The sequence below is a fragment of the Trachypithecus francoisi genome, unplaced genomic scaffold, assembly GCF_009764315.1.
Source record: "Trachypithecus francoisi isolate TF-2019V2 unplaced genomic scaffold, Tfra_2.0 Lachesis_group11, whole genome shotgun sequence".
NCBI lineage: Eukaryota > Metazoa > Chordata > Mammalia > Primates > Cercopithecidae > Trachypithecus > Trachypithecus francoisi.
This window is the reverse complement of record NW_022681456.1, coordinates 14,809,013-14,834,440: the sequence shown is the minus strand read 5'-3', so window position 1 is coordinate 14,834,440 and position 25,428 is coordinate 14,809,013. Positions and strand designations below refer to the sequence as shown.

General features: G+C 40.8%; 1 protein-coding gene across 7 annotated transcripts in view; it reads right to left on the bottom strand.

Moving 5' to 3' along the window:
• TAOK3 (TAO kinase 3) overlaps positions 1 to 25,428 on the bottom strand; it is a 237,520-nt gene that overhangs the window by 43,990 nt on the left and 168,102 nt on the right. For all 7 annotated transcript variants that reach the window (XM_033220428.1, XM_033220434.1, XM_033220430.1 and 4 more), the window contains 2 exons: positions 13,193 to 13,360; positions 10,871 to 11,077 (listed from right to left, as the gene is read on the bottom strand). In XM_033220428.1, the coding sequence (XP_033076319.1) occupies positions 10,871 to 11,077; positions 13,193 to 13,360 (375 nt within the window). The remainder of the gene's footprint in view (positions 1 to 10,870; positions 11,078 to 13,192; positions 13,361 to 25,428) is intronic.

Sequence of the window (25,428 nt, the reverse complement as noted above, 5' to 3'; positions counted from 1 at the left end):
AATGACTTTTAAAGGGGAAAATGCTATCAAAGGACGACGATGTTCCTCTCTATAAAGATGAAGTGGTCAGTCATTAAGTGGCTATAACCCTTCAGAAAAAAGGACACTATAGTAATTTGTACCTCAAAAACATGTACAACCATGGGGGATTTTAAAATAGTACATGTTCAGGGTGGAAAAGGAGAAATTAATTCCTTATTTCCCTAGGGTTTTAGGAGAAACCATTTGTGAGAAGTCAGTATTGCATTTTATCCATGACCACTTGAAATTTTTTATAATGGCTCTTTTCTTCATCAGGAAACAAAAATTAAAGAGGTTTACAAAATACAACATTTTATTATAGTCTAAAATTTTGGGAGAAATTAAATTTTACATCCAGATTTTTATGCAAAAGCCAAGACCCAAGATTAAATTGGGCTGATTTTCTTTTTCCTTTTATACATTTAAAATGCTTCGATGTATTAGGAAGGTATCTACCATTACACCTCTCTGGAGAATTTTTTAAAATTTATGTATTATAGCTCAAATAACGAAGGGATCTTTAATAAACTTGCCATTGAGGGCATATATATCAAATTCAAGTATTTTCTACAGCCATGCTGTCCAACAAGACAGTGACCAGCCACATATGACTATTTTAGCTAAAAATTCAATTCAATTAAAATTAATTAAAACAAAATTAAGTGCAAAATTCAGTTCCTAAGTCATACTAGCTACGTTTCAAGCACTTAGCAGCCATAGTTAGTGGTGCCATATTGGTGGCTTATAAAACTTGCAAGTTTTTAAAACATAAAAGAAAATATTTGAAGGGTCAGTTAAAATTATTCTACATGATTTCTTGTGAAATTTGAACTCTTATTTTACAGGGAAGAGTGAGAACGTGTGTAATTGGGATTCATGCACTAGGTTTAAGGTTCTAAAGAGGAAGGCACTGGGACCTGCTACCATTTACATTACTGCATATTTGCTAATAAATTTATGTCCAAAATTTAACTTAATATTACAGTGCCAGAAAAGCAAGCAGCTCTTAAATGCCAGTAATCGGAAGAGATATGCTAGGTAGAAGCCTGTGATTTTATATGAGGTCTTAACAAGTCATAGTTTTGGTGAATATGCTAACTTACCAAGTTTTGGTGAATTGGTTAACTTATCAAGTACATTGATTGAGAGGGAGACCTCAAATATGTGGGCAACAACTCAGTTTCACATTGTAGTAACTTGATTTATAAGGATAACCAACGACACTAGAATCCACATTCTCCACATGACAGACCAGAACAAAATTTATTCATGTACAAATAGGTGCAATTTTATTATTTTATCTCTGATAAAAATTAACTCCTTAGAAGCATGGTTTAGGGTTCTGCTTCTCCAATTAAAAGCCACAATATATTTCTTTTCTTTTTTTTTTTTTTTTTTGAGACGGAGTCTTGCTCTGTCGCCGGGGCTGCTGGAGTGCAGTGGCCGGATCTCAGCTCACTGCAAGCTCCGCCTCCCGGGTTCACGCCATTCTCCTGCCTCAGCCTCCCGAGTAGCTGGGACTACAGGCGCCCGCCATCTCGCCCGGCTAGTTTTTTTGTATTTTTTTTTTTAGTAGAGACGGGGTTTCACAGTGTTAGCCAGGATTGTCTCGATCTCCTGACCTCGTGATCCGCCCGTCTCGGCCTCCCAAAGTGCTGGGATTACAGGCTTGAGCCACCGCGCCCAGCCGCCACAATATATTTTCTAAGTTTACTAAACTTGAGGAAGTTGAAGTACACTGGAAAAATTAAAACTTGAAATGACATTGATTTTAGTTGACACATATATAATTAAATAACTCAAATATATTTTAAAAATAATGCTATTTTTGTAGTCCAAAGAATAGTTTCAAAATTTTAACTCACTTTAAATATAATAATGCTAATAGTATAACTCTTTGCTTCCCCTACATTTTTTTCCTTTTATAAAATCATTATCAGTTTTCCAGATCATTTTCATAATAGAGATCACCATCAGTAAAAGTCTTCAAATATTATACAAGAGACCACAAAATGGAACAAAATTTTAGTCTAACAGTGGATAGTCATTTCAAGTACATTAGGAAATGAATTTTAAAATATTCAATTCCACTGCATAAAACAGGTTCAAAACTCCAAAGACAGCTTATGAAGCTATTTAAAAATGGGAGAATGTAACTTGAGAAGTAAGCTCAAAGAAATTAAAGTATCAACTTTACTGGAAGTATTTTCTGTTGGTTATACTGCCCCTTTAAGTAACAGTGCCTTTGTAAAAGACCACTATACCTGGCTTCCAGAGTTTCTGAACTGCACACATCTTAAGATTTAACAACGGAAAGGGTTAATTTCTATTTTTATGCAGTTATGCACTAGATACAGATTATTTACCAATGATAAGGCTGAAATCTTCAAAGAATGATTTTAGATGATTAAGAAGAATAAATCTACTTTGCCAAGGCAAAATATATGGCATGGTTATAATTTATCTTTAAAACATAATCGTCCGGGAACAAACAAAAATAACTCCTTGAAATACCAGTTTTAAATAAACCTACGTTAACCTGGTAAATTTACCACGTTGTTTTTGTTTTTGTTTTTGAGACAGTATTGCTCTGTTGCCCAGGCTGGAGTGTAGTGGCACTATCTTGGCTCACTGCTACCTCTCCACCTCCTGGGTTCAAGTGATTCTCGTGCTCAGCCTCCTGAGTAGCTGGGACTACAGGCACGTACCACCATACTCAGTTAATTTTTTTGTATTTTAGTAGGGATGGGGTTTCACATGTTGCCCAGGCTGGTCTCAAACTCTTGAACTCAGGCAATCTGCCTGCCTTGGCCTTTCAAAGTGCTCGGATTACAGGCACGAGCTACTGTGCCCAGCCCACAACACTGTTTCATCATAAAAAATAAATGTCTTCAGATTAAAAAGGAAGCTGTCATAATGTTTGTTCAAAATCTTTGGTAAAAGAATTGAATTTCTGTATAAGAATGAAATATGTGAAGCATGAGGCACAAACTTTACTATTATACCCTAGACAAGGGGCTTTTCTTCTATTTGGAAGTCTTTCCTTTAGGTGTCTGACCTTCACTTCACTTCTGAAATGAAGGCTCCTGGCGTAGGCATTTGCCTAGAGTTTCTTTTTCTAAATATATTTTCTTCGTTAATAGAGCTGGTGTCTCACTATGTTGCCCAGGCTAGTCTTGAACTCCTGGGCTCAAGCGATCTGCTCGCCCTGGCCTCCCAAAGTGCTGGAATTACAGGCGTGAGCCATAGCGCCCAGCCACTTGCCTATAGTTTCTAAATGAACTTGACTTTAACCTAGGAAGTCACTCCTCTGGACTGAGTTGTGCTTTGGGTTTACCTTTATCACAGTACTCATCACACTTACTTGTCTGCCTCTGCATAAGGCTGTGGGCTTTTTGAAGGCAGAGTAAATGTCGTTTGAAAAATCTCAGTCTCCCTAGCACCTGGCATAGTGCTTGATACTTAGTAGGCATTCAGTAAATGTTTGCTGAATAAACAAACACAAGAATATAGGTCTGAGGAGATTTTGAGCAAATGACATTTTCTTTTGGATTATTTAACAGAATTCAAATTTGTATTTCATAAAAACCTGCCACTCTGTACTCTAAGAAAGTCGTAAAATAGTGACACACACATAAGCACACCTTTACACAGCGGGGTGTGTGGGGATGTATCTAAAAATGGCTTTTATCCGGTGATGAGAAACCTTTTTATAGACTCCCACACTTTTTACGCTGTGGAGAAGGGATCAGCAGACCCACCACTCTCCTTTGTTTTGTTCATTTCAAAATTATTAAATAATTGCCAAAGCAGGTGTAGCTATCAAAAGCTGGGGCTAGAGGAAGGGGAGGAGAAGATGAAAAAGCGTCTTTTAACTTGGAAGGATAGTTGGAGAGAAAAGATGACTAGCAAAAGGCTGAGGAGAAAGAAAGAGAAGTAACAGCTCTGTTTAAGAAACATTACCTTCATCTGTTAATTTACTTCTACTTTGCCAAATGTGAGTTGAAGAGTCAAAGAACCCGCCCCTCTATTCAGCAAAAATAATAGGAAAGGCCACTGAAGCAAGTGAAAATAAACCAGAATATCCTATTCCCTCAAGGACATTTCTTTTTTTTTTTTTAATCCCGCAAAGATGGTGAAAGCTGTTCCTTTTTTAAAAGAGAGGAGTGGGAAAGAACTAACACTGGCAATAGGAAGGGTCAAATAAAGCTTTAGGAGTCAGGGTAGAATGGCCTTTTTTCCCCCACAACCAGACAGAGTCTTGCTCTGTCGCCCAGGCTGAAGTGCACTGGCATCATCTTGGCTCACTGCAACCTCCGTCCTCTCCAGGTTTAGGAGAGTCTAAGCAGTTCTCCTGCCTTAGACTCCGGAGTAGCTGAGATTACAGGCGCGTGCCACCACGCCTAGCTAATCTTTGTATTTTTAGCAGACAGGTTTTCACTATATTGGCCAGGCTCGTCTCGAACTCCCGAACTCTTGATCTCCCTGCCTTGGCCTCCCAAAGTGCTGAGATTAAAGGTGTGAGCCACTGTGCCTGGCCAGTAGAATGACTTTTTAAAACAATAGTTTTTGGAACACTTATTATATTTTATAGAATGAACTGTTGCCCCATTTAAAAAAAAAAAAAGGCCGGGCGCGGTGGCTCAAGCCTGTAATCCCAGCACTTTGGGAGGCCGAGACGGGTGGATCACGAGGTCAGGAGATCGAGACCATCCTGGCTAACACGGTGAAACCCCGTCTCTACTAAAAATACAAAAACTAGCTGGGCGAGGTGGCGGGCGCCTGTAGTCCCAGCTACTCGGGAGGCTGAGGCAGGAGAATGGCGTAAACCCGGGAGGCGGAGCTTGCAGTGAGCTGAGATCCGGCCACTGCACTCCAGTCCGGCAGACAGAGCGAGACTCCGCCTCAAAAAAAAAAAAAAAAAAAAAAGAAAAGAAAAGAAAAGGAAAAAATGTTCTCTATGTTCTCTAAATAATCCCTAGAAAGAGACCCTTATGACTGGAGTTCAATAAGCATACCTAAAATAACACTGATTCAAGAACAATGCTTTTAATATATTAAAGTCTTATGATCTATACTAATAGAAGGCAGCAACAGGCAAAGGGAATTAATTTTATACTTTAGTAAAATAAAAATACACCTTTTGTTTAACAAATTTAAAAGACAGACTTTGTTGCTTAGGATAATATTAAAATATTATTTGCTATGGCTCTATACACAATGATTTTAAGGAATGGGATGGGCCGGGTGCGGTGGCTCAAGCCTGTAATTCCAGCACTTGGGGAGGCCGAGACGGGCGGATCATGAGGTCAGGAGATCGAGACCATCCTGGCTAACATGGTGAAACCCCGTCTCTACTAAAAATACAAAAAATTAGCCGGGCGAGGTGGCGGGCGCCTGTAGTCCCAGCTACTCAGGAGGCTGAGGCAGGAGAATGTGAACCCGGGAGGTGGAGCTTGCAGTGAGCTGAGCTCCGGCCACTGCACTCCAGCCTGGGCGACAGAGCGAGACTCCGTCTCAGGAAAAAAAAAAAAAAAAGGAATGGATGGAGGCTCAGAAGCAGGTTAGATGGCAACAAGGAAACAATCTGGATTAAAAATTTGTACCAGAGTCACTTGTGAATAATCAAGAATTGAGGTGTGGAGTTGTGTCCTAGGCCAATTTTTTCAATTTAGTTCACAGAACATTTATTGAGCATTTACTATGTAACAGACACTGTGCTACATGGTAGGTGAAAAAAAAGGTTCCTGAAGAACTACTAGTCTAGAGACGTGGCGATGTTCTTGTTATTGAAAGAAGTAGCGTGGCAACACTAGCCAGGGGGAAAAATAAGTACCTGAAGTTTACTTTGTCAGAATATGCTTTTAGCCTTATCAAATCATTCTTGCTCAAAAAGAAGACCGGATTGGGCTGGCCGTGGTGGCGCACGCCTGTAATCCCAGCATTTTGGGAGGCAGAGGCAGATCACGAGGTCAGGAGATAGAGACCATCCTGGCTAACATGGTAAAACCCCGTCTCTACTAAAAATACAAAAAATTAGCCGGGCGTGGTGGCAGGCGCCTATAGTCCCAGCTACTCAGGAAGCTGAGGCAGGAGAATGGTGTGAACCCGGGAGGCCGAGCTTGCAGTTAGCTGAGATCGCGCCACTGCACTCCAGCCTGGGCAACAGAGCAACAGGGCAAGGCTCTGTCTCAAAAAAAAAAAAAAAAAAAAAATTGGATTAGAATCCCCTCAGGGCCCAGGAAAGACCAGAGCAGAGGCAAGGACTGGAGAGTAAGTAACCTGGCATTCTGATGTCAAAGGGAAATTTTCATTGTCCCACTTTACATTTTGGGGGCTTATCTGTGGTAGAACCGTCCTGCTAAAATCAGGGCATCTTTATTCTGGATGCAAAGCAGTTAACTGCAAGTCATGCTCTCACTAGCTACTCATGGATTTCATTTTATTTATTTTTTTAAGGTTCTTCTTTGAAAAAGCAAATTTACTTCCTATCTAAAATGGTAATCTGTTTCAGATCTGTTTTGACTATTTGATTAGTCAAATTAATTTGACTAATTTAAGATATGTCTGCTTGTGAGTCGAGATTGCACCACTGCACTCCAGCCTGGGCAACAGAGTGAGACTCTGTCTCAAAAAATTAAAAAAAGAAAAGAAAAGATATGTCTGCTTGACTATAACAATCAAGGGACAAAAGATTCCTTCTCCCATATTCATATATATTGGCATTCATTAAGCACATTCTTATTGTGTTGGGTATTCATTTAACTTTCATTTAACTTTTTCAAACTGTAAAGATAGTAAGATTATTTAACCCTTTTGATCCATTATGTTCAATGAACCGGTAGAGTATGATATTTAATATTTGGTAATTAATTTATTCTCTGCCTTTTTTTTGGTTTTGTTGGTCTATTCATTCATTCCACAGTTATTTACTGAGTGTCTATGCTGTGCCAGGCACTCTTCTAGGTATTGGGTTTGTTACTTGTCCAAAGTAAAATAAAACTAACAGAGGCAGATATAACTATAAATTAATTTCCTCATTCCTAAGTTTAATACACAACATTTTCTATTGAGAGTTAAAAATCCGCCGGGCGCGGTGGCTCAAGCCTGTAATCCCAGCACTTTGGGAGGCCGAGACGGGCGGATCACGAGGTCAGGAGATCGAGACCATCCTGGCTAACACGATGAAACCCCGTCTCTACCAAAAATACAAAAAACTAGCCGGGCGAGGTGGCGGGCGCCTGTAGTCCCAGCTACTCCGGAGGCTGAGGCAGGAGAACGGCGTAAACCCGGGAGGCGGAGCTTGCAGTGAGCTGAGATCCGGCCACTGCACTCCAGCCCGGGTGACAGAGCGAGACTCCGTCTCAAAAAAAAAAAAAAAAAAAAAAAAAAAAAAAAAAAAAGAGAGAGAGTTAAAAATCCTATTTATGTTCCCAAGTGAAAAAGTGTTAGGAATTTGAGTAAACCACCCATTATAAACTTTATGAATAATTTTTATTTCTATTGTTTTTAAAGATAACATATTTTAAAGCTCAGGTATAAGAACTCAATAGAGTTCATGAAAAGATACCATATTTAACATTAAGTTTTCATAAATATTCTATTTTTTGAGCTCTCTTACATTTTAAAGGTAACTCATTCAAAGTTTTATTTGCAAATGTGTTTTGATTTTCTTCCATCATATTTCCTCTACATATTTCATAATAAAATAGAAAGATATAACTTAAAATTCTTTCTGACCTATGTATTTTTTGTGCATCAAATACAATTATCTTCTACTTCAGAATATAAATTTTATCTGTTCTTCTTAAGTCATCACATCAGGGAGAGAAAAGTATTGAAACACTCATATTATTACAAGGTAGGTCTGTGGCAGCATGCCAAAAATAAAATTAAAATCCCATGAGTTCCAGACCAGGGTTTTCTTTCTCGTTGATTATGCCAGTGGTGTCTTTCTTCTAATTCTGGTTGCCTATCTGAGAAATCCTGGAGCAAAAAGATCCAACTGAATTCCTCTTTTTTGCTCCCTATACTCATAGAGCCCCAGGGGTAATAGAAAGGAAAGTGCCAGACCTGTCAGCACTCATGATCACTTCCTCCGAAAAGACAGCCCAGCAAAACCTTCTTTTTCAATCTTCAAACACATGATCACTTGCCCATGTTGAAAGGACACCAGCTGATAATGCGATTTCTTGGTAGATGTCTGCATCTGTCTGCTATCTTTGCTTTCCTCAAATTGTTTCCATGCATTCCCGATAATCTGCATCCTTTGCTGTCTCTCTGGTCCTGATGCACTGTCCACGTAGCACACCAGCCATAGCTTCTATGGCCTTCCCCTTTTCCTTGAACATCTAAAGTTCTCTCTGTCTCAGTGCTCTTGTACTTGTTGCTTTCTCACTCATTCCCATCTCTTGCACCAGCTGGCTAGCTTCTATTTGTTTTTGAAATTTCTGCTTAAATGTCACCTCATCAGGTAGGCTTTCCTTACTCTCTGCTGGAGTAAGTCCTCTTACCTGAAGCAAGTTTCTTTTCTTTTTTTTTTTGAGACGGAGTCTTGCTCTGTTGCCCAGGCTAGAGTGCAATGGAACGATCTCAGCTCACTGCAACCTCCGCCTCCTGGGTTCAAGCAATTCTCCTGCCTCAGCCTCTCAAGTAGCTGGGATTACAGGCACATGCCACCATACTCGGCTATTTTTTGTATTTTTAGTAGAGACAGGGTTTTGCCATGTTGGCCAAGCTGGTCTTGAACTCCTGACCTCAAGTGATCCACCCTCCTAGGCCTACCAAAGGGCTGGAATTACAGGCAGGAGCCACCATGCCCGGCTACAAGTTTCAGAATTACATATTGTATATAGTTACGTGTGTGTTTACTTGCTTAATCTCCCCTGCAGATAATAAGCCCCATGCAGGCACAATGTCTGTTTCACTTCCTCTGGATCTGCAGGGTCCACCATATTTCCTGGCAGATAGTAGAGGTTCCCTCCCTTTATTTGTTGAATAAATGAATAAGTTAATTGGTTCCAGAAAATAAACATGTGTCTTCCATTATTCATGACTGGGCATCAATATATTTTTTCCTACCTTTCCTTTTTTACTTTTTCTCCTAAGAAAAAACTACAGCCAGGCCCGATGGCTCACGCCTGTAATCCCAGCACTTTGGGAGGCTGAGGTGGGTGGATCACGAGGTCAGGAGTTCGAGACCAGCCTGACCAACGTCGTGAAACCCCGTCTCTACTAAAAATACAAAAATTAGCCGGGACTGGTGGCATGTGCCTATAATTAGGGCTACTCGGGAGGCTGAGGCAGGAGAATCGCTTGAACGTGGGAGGTGGAGGTTGCAGTGAGCCGAAATCATGCCATTGCACTCCAGCCTGGGCAACAGAGCAAGACTCCATCTCAAAAAAAAAAAAAAAGTACAGCCAACAGAAGTGAAAATAATTCTTAAACATGCTGTCTCACTGGAGTTAGAATGTGATCACTGGCACTCATTAAAACAAGTGCATACATTTCTTACATATACTTAATAAAAAAGATTATAAGGGATTCTCTTCTATAATTCCATATTATGGACTGTTTATCTAAGGTCTCTCAAAATATCTTTGAAGAATTCCTACACAGAATTATGTTTTTCATAAAGTATTTCAACTTATGAATCCTCATAGCCTTGTATGAAATGAGAATTTTTAATTGGAAAAGAACACAAAAATAAAAAACAGAGTAATTCACTCACAAGTCAGAATTTAAGGTTGGGTATGGTGGTGAATGCCTGTAACCCCAGGCATGGGAAGCCAAGGTGGAAGAACTGCTTGAGGCCAGGAGTTCAAGACCAGCCTGGGCAACATAGTGAGACCCCCATCTCTACAAAAAAATTTAAAAAATTAGCCAAGTGTGGTGGCACACACCAGTAGTCCTAATTAGTTGAGAGGCTGAGTGGGGAGGATGGCTTGAGCCAGGAGTTTGAGGTTATAATGCACTATGATCATGCCACTGCACTCCAGCCTAGGTGACAGAACAAGACCCTATCATGATGCTTTTGTCATTGTGCATCATGATAAAAAATAAAAATTATTTAAGCTGGTAGAGAGCTAGCCTTAGAAGAACTATAAACCGTCAATCCAAGAAATGGTAGAAAATAGTAGAAACTGACTCTAAAACAAATGGTATGTTGAGAATAAAGATTAAGAAACATACTTTTTTGGTTTTGAGATGGAATTTCGCTTGTCACCCAGGCTGGAGTGTAATGGCGCGATCTTGGCTCACTGCAACCTCTGCCTCTTGGGTTCAAGTGATTCTCCTGCCTCAGCCTCCTGAGTAGCTGGGATTACAGGCGTGTGCCACCGTGCCTGGCTAAGTTTTTGTATTTTTAGTAGAGATGGGGTTTTGCCATGTTGGCCAGGCTGGTCTCGAACTCCTGACCTCAGGTGATCGGCCTGCTTCGGTCTCCCAAAGGGCTGGGATTACGGGCATGAGCCACTGCGCCCAGCCAAGAAACATACTTTTGAAAGAACGTACTTCTAAAAGGGCACAACCAACAGGTTACGCTCAGGAAGACTTAAGGTCTACAGTATTAAGATTACTGGTTTAGAGAAGGACTTACCAAATTCTTCAACTTATATATTGATGATGATGGACATCAGAGTAATGAGAGAGGGAGATGAAGAAACAGGCACAGATGTAGGCTGTGTAGTCCTTTGTTACTTTTTGACTGTAAGAAAACTGTCTCATGCCAGGTGTGGTCCCATACTGCAGTTGCAAAAAGGTAACTGAAACATCTGGAAACTAAGTGACTTGAACTGGATTCACTATGATTGACAAAGCTCACCTCTGTGGAGGGTATCATGAAACGTACCTTCTTGTGCACGACAGAGGAGCTGGAATTGATTGTGCTTTCATCGTCGTGCATCATGACAAGTTCAGAACTGCTCTCATCCATGACCTCCTGCATGCTATTCACACTGCTGCTCTGGCTGCCTGTGCTCACGGACATGCTTGGAATGGAATGGTTGCTGTCCAGGCTGTCCATTTCCCTGTTCAGGCTGGTTCCATGTTCACTGTCCTATAAATATGGGGCATTGAGGTTAGAAAAGACTGAAGATAAAGAGTCAATCCGTTGACTAAAGTATCAAGCACACTCAATTTTGTAGTGTCAAGTTGCTTTTCTGCCAAATCTGCAAAGATGAACTTTTTATGTACTGGCTCCACTACTCCTCCACCGTTTTCAGACATCTCAAATTCGCTTCTTATACCTTCCCCAGGGGCCATTCTGGACATCTGGTCACAAGGCTCCAAATGCTGCCATCCCAGGGCTTTCCCCTGTCATACACACTACCATATTATCGTGTTGCTATTCAGTCAGCAAAATCAAGCCAGGTTTGTAAGGGACTTTCTGGAACATCAAGGAGCTAGAGGAAGACTGCCGGCCACTACACAGGTGAGTTCTAGGATATCTGCAAATACAGCAGTGGTGACTTGAACAAGTGGAGTGGAAAGAGTTTTCAGATATTTGACAAGCAATATGCTTCCTCGGCAAGTTATTATTGAGTAACTTCATATCTAAGCAGGGATATTAATTCTACTTTCCTGGACAGGTAATTAGTTTGCCTCCCTCAAGCAATTCTATCATGCTTATCTCTGTAATCTTATTAAATATATCTGTTAAATAATACTGGTATTTATCACTACTGGCCCAAAGACTACTATTTGAAAAGTGGTAAAATAATCAGAACATATAATTTATCCATCACAGTGGGATATCTTTTGATATAAGATTGAATAATATAATTAAATCCATTTAACTACAAATAAACCTTGTTCTCAAAGAACCATACTGTACACATATAACTTTAATAAACTGTTACTTAGCCATGGCAATATAAAAAATTACTGGGTAATATAAAATGGAGGATAATACATTATATTTTTAATAGGCTTATTTTCCCAATTAAAGGGGATCATTTCTAAATATGCAATCAAGAAATTTTATAGTTCAATGCAACTTTCTGAGCTTCATTTTTAGAACTATTGATAAAATACTTTTATGTTTTATTTTCTATTAAAAAGCTAAAATACATTCATTCTTCATTCTTGTCTTCCTTTGTATTTCAACTTAGAGAAAGAAGAGTCCTTTCTCTTATTCAAGGCTAATTCCTCCACTAATACTCTTGTTCTTATTCTGTCTACGTTCTGAAATCCTGCCTCTTTAACTACATCCCTTTCTTCTGTCTTCTGACTCTGCCCTGGCTCCATCTCTACTGCATTTAAAGATGAAGAAGCCTGTCTTATATTTATCGACCTCTCTACATGCTGCCCACTCTTACTTTTCCTTTTTAACCCAATTTTGGAATCTTAACATAATTACTTTTTTGCTGTCTCCCCCTTATCAAATCCCATGAATTATACAACCCCAGTAATCTACTATTCATTCTACCTAGTCCTGTAAAACTGCTTTTACTAAGGTCATTAAGGATTCTCTAATTGAAAACTTCTATCTGTATACCAGCAAGAGTATATAATGCCAGGACCTTAAACTCAAAAGGCACGAAACTGAAATCATCCTAAACCTACTCTTTCTCCCTGGTTCATTTTCTCTGTTCTTGGTATTGACATGCTCCTAGCCACCCAGGCTCAAATGCTCAGAGTCACCTTAAACTTCTCCTCATCTGTCACTGTCAATGGGAAGCCATGGATTATCAAATCTACCTCTACGATGCTTCTCAAAAGTGTTCCCCTTTCCCCATTCGCATTGACACTGCCCTTATTACCTCTTGCATGGACTATTAGCCAGGATGTTGCCCATTCAAATCCACGTTACACTCTGTTGCCAGAATAATTTTCCTAAAGCACCACACCTTTCTGAGTCTAGAATATCCTATGCCCATTTGTCAGAAACCACCCACATTATGTCCTCCAGGAAACCTTCACTAATCCCACCAGCAGACTTATTTTCTCCCCATGATGGACCCCTGCAATGGGGAACACCTCTGTAGCACTTTTCATACTTTGCCTTATATAAGTGTTATTTTATGAACATCTCTTGTACAACCCTTCATGTCTCTTAAGGCAGACAGCATCAATTAATTTTTATCCTCAAAAGTTTTTCAGAGTGCCCAGTCTAGAACTTTTTCACATAGTGGGCATTCTAAAAGTACCTGCTAAAATAAATTAAACCTACTTCCTCATCCTCCTGTGACTCATTCAAGGGTCCATTTCGTGTCTCTTGGAAAAGTATTTTTTTCATTTTTCGGTACTGTAGGTTATCTAGCTCACGAACAGCATCTTTTGTCCGCTGTATGAGGTCAATGAGGACACGTATTGGCCGGTCTCGTCGAACAAAGTCATGCTGATTGAGGGAGGAGAAAAAAATAAATTGATAATGAAGAAACATCCTTAGGTGCAAGGTACAGATATCAAATATTACAGAAATAACAAAATACGATTTTCATGTCATGTGCCCTTTCGTATTTTGTAAATCTTGTAAAGAGATAGCTATGCTTTTTTTTCTTCTTCCTTAAGCCCCGTTTTGCGGATATGAGAATTCTTTTTAAAAATTGTACACATTGCCAGGCACGGTGGCTCATGCCTGTGATCCCTGAGCTTTGGGAGGCCGAGGCGGGTGGATCACGAGGTCAGGAGTTCAAGACCGGCCTGGCCAAGATAGTGAAACCCTATCTCTACTAAAAATACAAAAAATTAGCCAGGTGTGGTGGCACGTGCCTGTAGTCCCAGCTACTCCGGAGGCTGAGGCAGAGAACTGCTTAAACCTGGAGGGGCGGAGCTTGCAGTGAGCCCACATCCCGCCACTGCACTCCAGCCTGGGTGACAGAGCAAGACTTGGTCTCCAAAAAAAAAAAAAAAATTGTTTATATTTAAAGTGTACGGCAAGATGTTTTGATACACATACAAATAGTGAAATGATTTTTACAGTTAAGCAAATTAACATATCTGTGATCTCATACAGTTACTTTTTGGTGGCGAAAGTACCGAAAATCTTTAGTCTTAGCAAATTTCTCAGATATAATACAGTATTATCAACTATGGTCCTCATGCTGTACACTGGATCTCTACACTTATTTATCCCATGTAACTAAAACTTTGTACCGTTTGACTTTTATCTTTCCATTCCCCATCTCTTTCAACCACCTTTAATTTTGTATTTTATTCTTTTGTTTAGTTTCCTCAAATAAGTGAGATTGTACACTATTTTTTTGTGTGTCTGGTTGATCTCACTTAGAATAATGTCTTCTGGGTTTACATGTATTGCTGCAAATGGCAGGACCACTTTCTTTTTAAAGACTATATTATGTAATAAATATTATAAATAAATAAATATATAATAAATATAATAAAATATTATTCAGTCATATATATGATTGAGTCTTAAATATCTATATCACATGCACCATAATTTCTTCTATCCTTTCATCCACTGATGAACACATAGGCTGTTTCCTTATTTGGATATAGTGAAAAATGCTGTGATGAACAAGGGGGCACAGATATATTTATGAGGTGCTGACTTCATTTTCTTCAGGTGTATAACCAGCAGCGAGATTACTGGAACGAATAACATTCTGATTTTTGGGTTTCGGAGGAACCTCCATACTGTTTTCTTTAATGGCAACCCCAATCTACATTCCCACCAACAGCATATTAAGGATTCCCTTTTCTCTACACCCTTGCCACTTGTTATCGCTTATCTTTTTTGATAATAGCCTTTCTAACAGGTGTGAGATGACAGCTCATTGTGGTTTTCATTTCCATGTCCCTAATGATTAGTGAATGTTGAGTATCTTTTCATATGAGAATTCTTGAGGTTTACTTTATCATATAAGTAATAAAAAAATCACCAGAACTTTAAGAAGTAGTAGGTAGGCTTGTAACTTTTAAATCTGAAACTATATAATAAGCCAAAGCAATGCAGAGTATAGTCTATTCTTTTTTTTCTTTTGAGATGGAGCCTCACTCTGTTGCCCAGGCTGGAGTGCAGTGGTGCAATCTTGGCTCACTGCAACCTCCACCTCCTGGGTTCAAACAATTCTCCTGACTTAGTCTCCCGAGTAGCTGGGATTACAGGCATGCACCACCACGCCTGGCTAATTTTTGTATTTTTAGTAGAGACGAGGTTTCACTATGTTGCCCAGGCTGGTCTTAAACTCCTGAGCTCAAGTGATCCACCCGCCTCAGCCTCCCAAAGTGATGGGATTACAGGCGTGAGCCACCGCACCGCACCTTGGTCTATTCTTATTATAACTTGCCTCAATCCTCACCCCCATATGCATTATCCCTTGAAAAACAGACTTGTGAATATTTTATTTTCTATTTCTGTGGTCATATAGTGTATGCTTGAAAATATGCCAGCTGTTGAATTTATCCAGAGGTCAAAATTCTGGCAACTTCATTTCCTCAATAAGAAAAAGGGTCTCTGAGGAGTGAAAACAACTGCTCTAAAGTACATAAATTATTCTTGATACAAACGTCCCTCACTTTCAATATTATTAATGATTGTTACATAATCTGGTTTCCTAGTTTCTCAGCCCATAGCAGGTTAGACAGAGAATAATAGTGGAGAAGTAGGCCTGGCGTGGTGGCTCACGCCTATAATCTAGCACTTTGGGAGGCTGAGGCGGGTGGATTACTAGAGATCAGGAGTTCAAGACCAGCCTGGCCAACATGGTGAAACCCTGTCTCTACTAAAAATACAAAATTAGCTGGGTGTGGTAGCGCGCATCTGTAATCCCAGCTACTCGGGAGGCTGAGGCAGGAGAATCGCTTGAACCCAGGACTTGGAGCTTGCGGTGAGCCGAGATCGCGCCACTGCACTCCAGCCTGGGCGACAGAGCGAGACTCCATTTCAAAAAAAAAAAAAATTTAAACAGATGGGCCGGGCGCGGTGGCTCACGCCTGTAATCCCAGCACTTTGGGAGGCTGAGGCGGTCGGATCACAAGGTCAGGAGATCGAGACCACGGTGAAACCCCGTCTCTACTAAACATACAAAAAATTAGCCAGGCGCTGTGGCGGGCACCTGTAGTCCCAGCTAGTCCGGACGCTGAGGCAGGAGAATGGCGTGAACCCGGGAGGCGGAGCTTGCAGTGAGCTGAGATCCCGCCACTGCACTCCAGCCTGGAGGACAGAGCGGGACTCTATCTCAAAAAAAAAAAAAAAAAAAAAAAAAATAATAATAATAATTTAAACAGATAAAAAATAATTGGGCCCTTGTGAGAAAACAATCTATATGTCTTGTGGTTCTACATTCTGACTCTGTTAGAGGAATTGCAGTTTTTGCTGTTGCTTTTATAAAATACCTCTTCCTAGGCAGACTCCTTTTTGAATAAAAACACCATTCCCAGGAGCAAGTGTAGCCTGCACATTTCAAGGATGAGAAAGAAAGGAAGAAAGTATGATCATTTTCTTCCTCCAGTGCTTACAATTATAAAGAGCGAATAGGGTTTTAGTAAACTTTTAAAGCTATGACTTAATGTCACAGAATTTTCTAATGGGAATGCCTCTTAGAAAATTTTCTGTTTCAAGGCTGGGCATGGTGGCTCATGCCTGTGATCTCAGCACTTTGGGAGGCCAAGGCAGGCAGATCACCTGAGGCTAAGAGTTCAAGAGCTGCCTGGCCAACATGGCGAAACCCCATCTCTACTAAAAACACCAAAATTAGGGACTGGGCATGGTGGCTCACAATTGTAATTCCAGCACTTGGGGAAGCTGAGGCAGGGGGATCACATGAGGTCAGGAGTTCAAGACCAGCCTGGCCAACATGGTGAAACTCCATCTCTACTAAAAATACAAAAATTACCAGGGCGTGTTGGCACGTGCCTGTAGTCCCAGCTACTCAGGAGGCTGAGGCAGGAGAATTGCTTGAACTTGGGAGGCGGAGGCTGAAGTGAGCCTAGATCATGCCACTGCACTCCAGCCTAGGTGATAGAGACTCTGTTTCAAAATAAATAAATAAATAAATAATAAATAAAAATAAAAAATACCAAAGCTATCCAGGTGTGGTGGTGCGCGCCTATAGTCCCAGGTACTCAGGAGGCTGAGTCATGAGAATCAATTGAGCCTGGGTGACACAGAAAGACTCTGTCTCAAAAAAAAAAAAGAGAAAAGAAAATTTTTCTTTTTCAAGTGAGGAAATTTGGGCCCCGAGAAGTTAGGTGATTTCCACAGCTAATTAGTGGAAGAGCTACAGTTGCAACTCAGGCTTTAAAACTTTTTTTCTGCAGGGGGTGTGGGTGGTGGTGGTGATTTTCTGGTGTCCTGCTACCATAATTATCTTTCTAAAATACAGGTATGATCATTCATTGCAACAGATACTACATGCCACTAATCCCCCATTCCAACCTCTTTTTTTTTAATCTGAGACAAAGTCTCACTCTATCACCCAGGCTAGAGGGCAGTGGCGCAATCTCAGTTCACTGCAACCTCCGCCTCCCAGGTTCAAGCGATTCTTGTGCCTCAGCCTCCCCAGTAGCTGGGATTACAGGCGTGCGCCACTACGCCTGGCTACTTTTTGTATTTTTAGTAGAGATGGGGTTTCACTGTGTTGGCCAGGCTGGTCTCAAACTCCTGACCTTAGGTGATCCGCCCACCTCGGTCTCCCAAAGCGCTGGTATTACAGGCATGAGCCACAGCTTTCAGCCCGAATCTCTATTTTTTTTTTTTTTGCCTTACTTTAAACATGAGAAAGTAAAGGAACTGAACCCAAGTCTCCTTTGTGGTTACAGATTACAAAGTGACTATGTTCTGGCCAGTGAGAGGTAGGCAGATGTTCTTGAGGAAGGTTTTATTTTCTAGAATAAAAAGGCAAGACACATAAGGAGAAGGTGTTTTACTCTTTGTTCTCTCTCCTTCTTCCTGCCTGGAATTAAAACTTGAGTCCTGGCAATGTAGCAGCCATTTTATAACAAAGACAATAAAAGGTATATGCTAAGCATGGTGAAGTAGAAAGAAAGAGCTTGGGTCGATGATGACATTGTTTAGCTGCTTACAGCTTTGGACTGCTTACTCCACTTCCTTTTCCAACGTCCTGGACTTCCTATTACATGACATAAACTCTTACCTGTTTAAGCCTTTTACAAACAGATACACTCTACATCTTAATATCTCACTGTCCCTTAGATAAAGTGTAGCCTTTTACAACCAGGTTCCTGCTTGTATTTCTAGGTTTAAATCTAGCCATTGCTACTCCTCCTTCCTACACAATAGTACATTCCAGGCAGTTCTAAACCCGTGCATACCTTTCACACCTCTAGGCCTTTGCCTTCACATCTCTATGTTCTCTCTGCCTGCAATCTCATCTCCTCAATTTTTTTTTTTTAATTTTTATTTTTTGAGACAGAGTCTTGCTCTGTCGCCAGGCTGGAGTGCAGTGGCATGATCTCAGCTCACCGCAACCTCCACCTCCCGGATTCAAGCGATTCCCCTGCCTCAGCCTCCCAAGTAGCTGGGATTACAGGCATGCGCCACCATGCCCAGCTAATTTTTCATATTTTAGTAGAGACGAGGTTTCACCATGTTGGCCAAGATGGTCTCAACCTCCTGACCTTGTGATCTGTCCCCCTCGGCCTCCAGAAGTGCTGGGATTACAGACGTGAGCCACTGCACCCGGCCTCCTCATTGTTTTTAAAAGCCCACTGTTCTCCAAACCCCTACAACTGGAATGTCCTCAGACTCTTTTAAAAGGACGATTTTATTGTTCTCAAAAATATGTTTACATTCCACATTAAAATAACACAGAAAAATGCAAAAAAAAAAAAAAAAAGAAAAGAAAATCAGCCGGGCGTGGTAGCTCACGCCTGTAATCCCAGCACTTTGGGAGGCCGAGGAGGGTGGATCACCTGAGGTCAGGAGTTTGAGACCAGCCTGAATCAACATGGAGAAACCCTGTCTCTACTAAAAATACAAAATTAGCCAGGCGGGGTGGCACATGCCTGTAATCCCAGCTACTAGGGAGGGTGAGGCAGGAGAATCGCTTGAACCTGGGAGGTTGCAGTGAGCCAAGACTGTGCCATTGCACTCCAGCCTGGGCTACAAGACCAAAACTCCATCTCCAAAAAAAAAAAAAAAAAAAAACACCTGAAATTCTACCATCTCTAAAGAAATACATAAATATTAAGTTACAGAATATCATTTTAGACATGTCCCTCTCTTTCAGAACAATGAATAACTATAAATCGCTTTACATGGGAATCTTATTATACAAGCTAATTTTAAGTATAATCGATTAAATTAAGGTATACTTGTATTTAACAGAATTAGAAGAGACTGAATTAAAACAATTGCGTAGGCTGGGCATGGTGGCTCATGCCTGTAATCCCAGCACTGTGGAAGGCTGAGGCGGGTGGATTACTTGAGGTCAGGAGTTTGAGACCAGCCCAGCCAACAGGGTGAAACCCTCTGTCCACTAAAAATAGAAAAACTAGCCAGACATGGTGGCATGTGCCTGTAATCCCAGCTGCTCAGGAGGCTGAGGCAGGAGAATCGCTTGAACCTGAGAGGTGGACATTGCAGTGAGCCGAGATCTCACCACTGCACTCCAGCCTGCGCAATGGCATGAGACTCTGTCACACACACTCACACACACACATACACACACACACAAATTAAAAAATGAAACAACTGCTTAACTTTAGTTGTAATTTCTTCACTAAAAGAGTTATCTGTTCCTAAAAGACCTTTTTTTTTTTTTTTTGAGACGGAGTCTCGCTCTGTCGCCCAGGCTGGAGTGTAGTAGCTGGATCCTGGCTCACTGCAAGCTCCGTCTCCTGGGTTCACGCCATTCTCCTGCCTCAGCCTCCCAAGTAGCTGGGACTACAGGCACCCGCCACCTCGCCCGGCTAGTTTTTTTTATGTTTTAGTAGAGACGGGGTTTCACCGTGTTAGCCAGGATGGTCTCGATCTCCTGACCTCGTGATCCGCCCGCCTCGGCCTCCCAAAGTGCTGGGATTACAGGCTTGAGCCACCGCGCCCGGCCAAAAGACCTTTTAAAGTTAAAAAAAATTATTAAAGGTTTTATGAGATTGAAGTTACTTTAGTTCTTTTGTCCTATATATTTTAAGAAATATTATTGTCCATCTACTCCTAAAGATAAGGAAATTAGTATACATATGTTTTTCCTGCCCTAGATTTTTCTAATTACATTATTTTTACATTGCAAATGTTTATAACATTTACATCTGTCCTTTAACCATTTCAATAATTTTACCTCAGTTGTTTATTTAAATGGATTAAGTGTGAAAGTGATGTTTTAATGTCAGGGCAAAAATGTGTGGAAAAGATGGATTATTGAAAAATATTTGGGAGTAAGTAGATAGCTTAACTGGGGGGGAAAAAAGGTAGATTTTTACCTTACTCCTTGTAACAAATTTTTGCATAACTCTCCTCACCTCTTCTCCAGAAAACATCAGCATAAAGAATGTCAAAAGAGAAATAGGAAAAAAAAAAAAAAAACCAAGATCTACTATAAATTAAAAAGGAAATACAAATGGCTTTTCAACATATGAGAGAGATGATCAACATCTCCCATAATGAGAAATACCAATTAAAACTATAGTGAGAAAAGTTTTCACTGATCTGACAAAGTTCAAAAAGTATCAGTCTTCATACTTTCACAGTGGGACTATAACTTGGTGCAAATGCTTTGAAGGACAAATGGGCAATATCTATGTAAATTTAAAATCCACATTGATGAGCAATTCCACTTCTAGGAATTTATTTATTTTTATTTTTATTTGTTTTTTATTTTTTTGAGATGGAGTCTTGCTCTATTGCCTACGCTGCAGTGGCACGATTTTGGCTCACTGCAACCTCTGCCTCCTAGGTTCAAGTGATTCTCCTGCCTTGGCTTCCCGAGTAGCTGGGATTACTGATGCATGCCACCATGCCCAGCTAATTTTTGTATTTTTAGTAGAGACAGGGTTTCACCATGTTGGCCAGGTTGGTCTTGAACTGCTGACCTCGTGGTCTGCCCACCTTGGCCCCCTAAAGTGTGCTGGGATTACAGGCATGAGCCACCGTGTCCGGCTGAAATTTATTCTTTTTTTTTTTTTTGAGACGGAGTCTCCCTGTGTCGCCCAGGCTGGAGTGCAGTGGCGCCATCTCCGCTCACTGCAAGCTCCGCCTCCCGGGTTCCCGCCATTCTCCCGCCTCAGCCTCCGAGTAGCTGGGACTACAGGCGCCCGCCACCTTGCACGGCTAGTTTTTTGTATTTTTAGTAGAGTCGGGGTTTCACCGTGTTAGCCAGGAGGGTCTCGATCTCCTGACCTCGTGATCCACCACCCGCCTTGGCCTCCCAAAGTGCTGGGATTACAGGCTTGAGCTACCGCGCCTGGCCCTGAAATTTATTCTTAAGATATTCTTACACAGGTACAAAATGTCATATACATGAGGACATTAATTGCAGCACAGTTTGTAATATCAAAAGATTGGAAACATCCTAAATGGATTGGTTAAACAAATTATGGTCCATCTGAGAATATTATGGAGCCATTAAAAAGAATGAGGTAGCTTTGCACGTAGTAATACAAAACAATATCCTAAGCATACTGTAAAGTAAAAAGAAAAATCAGGGTGGAACGGTTTTAATGGTTTGCTGTCATTTGTGCAAAAAATAAAAACAATATTTACTTTTATATGCATAAAATATCTCTAGAAGGAGAGGTACAAAATAGGTGCAGTGGTTGCTAGTGAGGGGGCCTGAAATGGGAGGGAGATTTCTTTTTCATGTTCTACCTTCTCTTGTTATTTTTTGAGACAGAGTCTCGCTGTTGCCCAGGCTGGAGTGCAGGGGCACGATCTTGGCTCACTGCAACCTCCCAGGTTCAAGCGATTCTCCTGCCTCAGCCACCCAATTAGCTGGGACTACAGGTGTGAACCACCATGCCTGGCTAATACTTATATTTTTAGTAGAAATGGGGTTTCTGCATGTTGGCCAGGCTGGTCTTGAACTTCTGGCCTCAGGTGATCTGCCCACTTCAGCCTCCTAAAGTGCTGGGATTATAGGTGTGAGCCATTGCACCCGGATCTTCTTCTTCTTCTTCTTTTTTTTTTTTTTGAGACAGGGTTTCATTCCTGTCACCGAGGCTGAAGTGCAATGGCAGGATCTTAGCTCACGGCAACCTCTGCCTCCCAGGCTCAAGTCATTCTCCTGCTTGAGTCTTCCAAGCAGCTGGGACTACAGGCGCATGCCACTGCACCTGGCTAATTTTTGCAGAGACGGGGTTTCGTCATGTCCAGGCTGGTCTTGAATACCTAGGTTCAAGTGATCTGCCTGCCTCAGCCTCCCAAAGTGCTGGGATTACAGGTGTGAGGCACTGTGCCCAGCCCCATGTTCTACCTTCTACTATATTTTTCCTTTTGGAAATTTGTATGACCTATTCAAAATGAAGAACATACAGCTTCTTTAGCCATGCAAAATAAATAAATAAATAAGTATTTGGGAAGGGGCCTCTTTAAATTCAATATTTACCGCCAGCCCTTTTACCAGTTTCTCTAGTCCCTCATTCATTCTTCCTCCCTGCCTTCCTCCCTCTTTTTCTTCTTTTTGCTTCATCTCTACGTTGGCTAGATTCTGTTATTGATCAATTTTTAAAAGGAAAGCACTGGAAGGTTGCATTGCCTAAATTTGTGGGGTTTGAAGATGTCAGCTGCCTTTATAATTTAAGAACACCTTGGCTGGCTCACAATTCTTGGCTTTTATTTTACTTCCCTTAGAACTCTGCAAACATTTTTCTATTGTTTTCTGGCTTTGACTGTTCCTGAAGAGGTAGGTCTGGAGCCAGCTGGTTTATCCACCCCAAAATAAACTTTTTCAGTCTGTTTGTATGAATCTTTCTTTATTCTTGGAGTTTAGGGACTTCACCAGGACATGATTTATTGATCAACGAAGATCAGTTTCATGGTCCCCACTCTTCAGGGATCTGCTTAAATGTCACCTGCTTGAATGGCCTTCTCCTTACCTAAAACAGCAGCACCTGTCAGTCTTGATGCTTGTCTAATTTATTTTTCTACACAACACTTACCATCAACTGGCACTATAACATATATTTATTTCTTTGCTTTTTTCTTTTTATTTTTTTTGAGACCTAGTGTCGCCCTGTTGCCTAGGCTGGAGTGCAGTGGCGCAATCTGCTCACTGTAACCTCTGTCTTCCGGTTTCAAGCAATTCTCCTGCCTCAGCCTCCTAAGTAGCTGGGATTATAGGCACCTGCCACCACACCCAGCTAATTTTTGTATTTTTAGTAGAGATGTGTTTCACCATGTTGGCCAGGCTAGTCTCGAACTGGTGACCTCGTGATCCTCCCACCTCGGCCTCCCAAAGAGCTGGGATTACGGGCGTGAGCCACCATGCCCAGCCTACTGATTTCTTACTCCTTCTTGTAAGTTTCTTTTTTGTTTTTTTGAGACGGAGTCTTGCTCTGTTGCCCAGGCTGCAGTGCAGTGGCACAATCTCAGCTCACTGCAAGCTCCGCCTCCTGGGTTCACGCCATTCTCCTGCCTCAGTCTCCCAAATAGCTGGGACTACAGGTGCCTGCCAACACGCCCGGCTAATTTTTTGTATTTTTAGTAGAGACGGGGTTTCACCGTGTTAGCCAGGATGGTCTCGATCTCCTGACCTCGTGATCCGCCCGCCTCAGCCTCCCAAAGTGCTGAGATTACAGACATGAGCCACCACGCCTGGCCCTTTCTTGTAAGTTGCATAAGGGTAGGCACTATGTTTTTATTGTGTACTACTGTATTCTCTGTGCTTAGAATAGTACTTGACACCCAGCAGACAATCAGTAAATATTTGATGAATAGTTGGCTCATTTGATTTGGCCCATCAAATCAAGATGGAATCAAATCAAATAAAGATCAAAACATTTATTTCCAGAAAAGTTTTCTTCAAGGATATCTTTAAATATCTTCTGTTCCATGTGTTTTGTTTTCTTTTTCAGGAATAATAGGTTGGCATATATTAGATCTCCTGTGTCTTCCAAATGTATTGTTTTCTTTATACTCATCTTTATAACTTTTATTATTTGCACTTAATTCTATTTTATTTCCTTAAGCCTATTCACCATTGAAAACATCCTAAATGGGTTGGTTTACTACATGTTCGTTGCTTATAACATGATTCTTTAAATTGTTATGTTTTTTCTCTTCCATTTTTTTCTTTACCTCTACCCATTTGCTTTTTATATCCTTTTGCTGTCTGTAATCCTTAACTTTAACATAGCCCAAATTTATTCACTTTTTTCTTTCTTTCTTTTAAAAGAAATGGTATTTTCACTCTATTGCCCAGGTTGGAGTGCAGTGGCACAATTATAACTCATTATAACCTCAAAATCCTCCTGGGCTCATGTGATCCTCCTGCCTCAGTCTTCTGAGATGCTGGGGTTATAGGTATGAGTTACCAAACCCAGCTCCACATTTTTTTCCCTTTTATGGTAATAATTTTTATGTCTTGGTTTTTTGTTTGTTTGTTTTTAAGATCTTCGTGTATTTCAAGGTAATAAAGATATTATTGTGTGTTTCTGGTGTTTCGTTCTGGTTGCTATTTTCCCCTAAAGAAACATGGAAATGTTGCTACGTAGTTCATGTTTAAAACATGTAAGGGCTCCACAACAAAGGAGAACAAGATCAAGCCCTTTGTCCTGTTGCTTCTCTTACCATACTCCTATGGCCTACCGCTCACAAGAAGAAAAAACTTACTTGTCACCTAGCCAAGGTGTTCTTCAATTATAAAGGCAGACATTTTAAAGCTTTACAAATTGAGACAATACGACTCTTCTGAGTTTTTCTTAAAAACGAACAAACAAAACTGCTACACAATAAAAGTCAGCCATTCTAGAGATGGAAGAAACAGAAAGGGTTGAAAAACATACATGCAAAAAAAGGATTAAAGAAATCTGGACTATTGTGTGCCAAATAAAACATTTCTACTGTAAAATATTTCCACATACTACACTGATATTGATGCAACACACTGCCTATGTATAAAGTCCACAGTAAAATATTACATGACAAGAGATGCTTGGTGATAGTTAAATCAAATAAATGTGGTTAACGTGATACTCTTATCACTAACATGTCATAATACTATGTAAATGTCTACTCTATATAGTTATCATATACCTTCACTGCCTGAGGATTTGGCAACAACGTAACTGAAAATCCCAGAGCTGGTGTTTGAACTACTGGCCAGCTCTGTCCTGAGACCACGGGATTAATATTTATGCAGATGTTAGGCCCAGGAACATCGCAATGATGACTAGAGCAAGGAGGAGAAATATTATTTGTTATAAGGCAAAAAAGGAACAGGGAGGGAGGGGGAAAAAATGGAAAAGATAGGGGAAAAACTATCCGCAGGGAATACATAGCACATACGTTGCAATAATATTGTTATTTCTATGCCTAGCTACTTA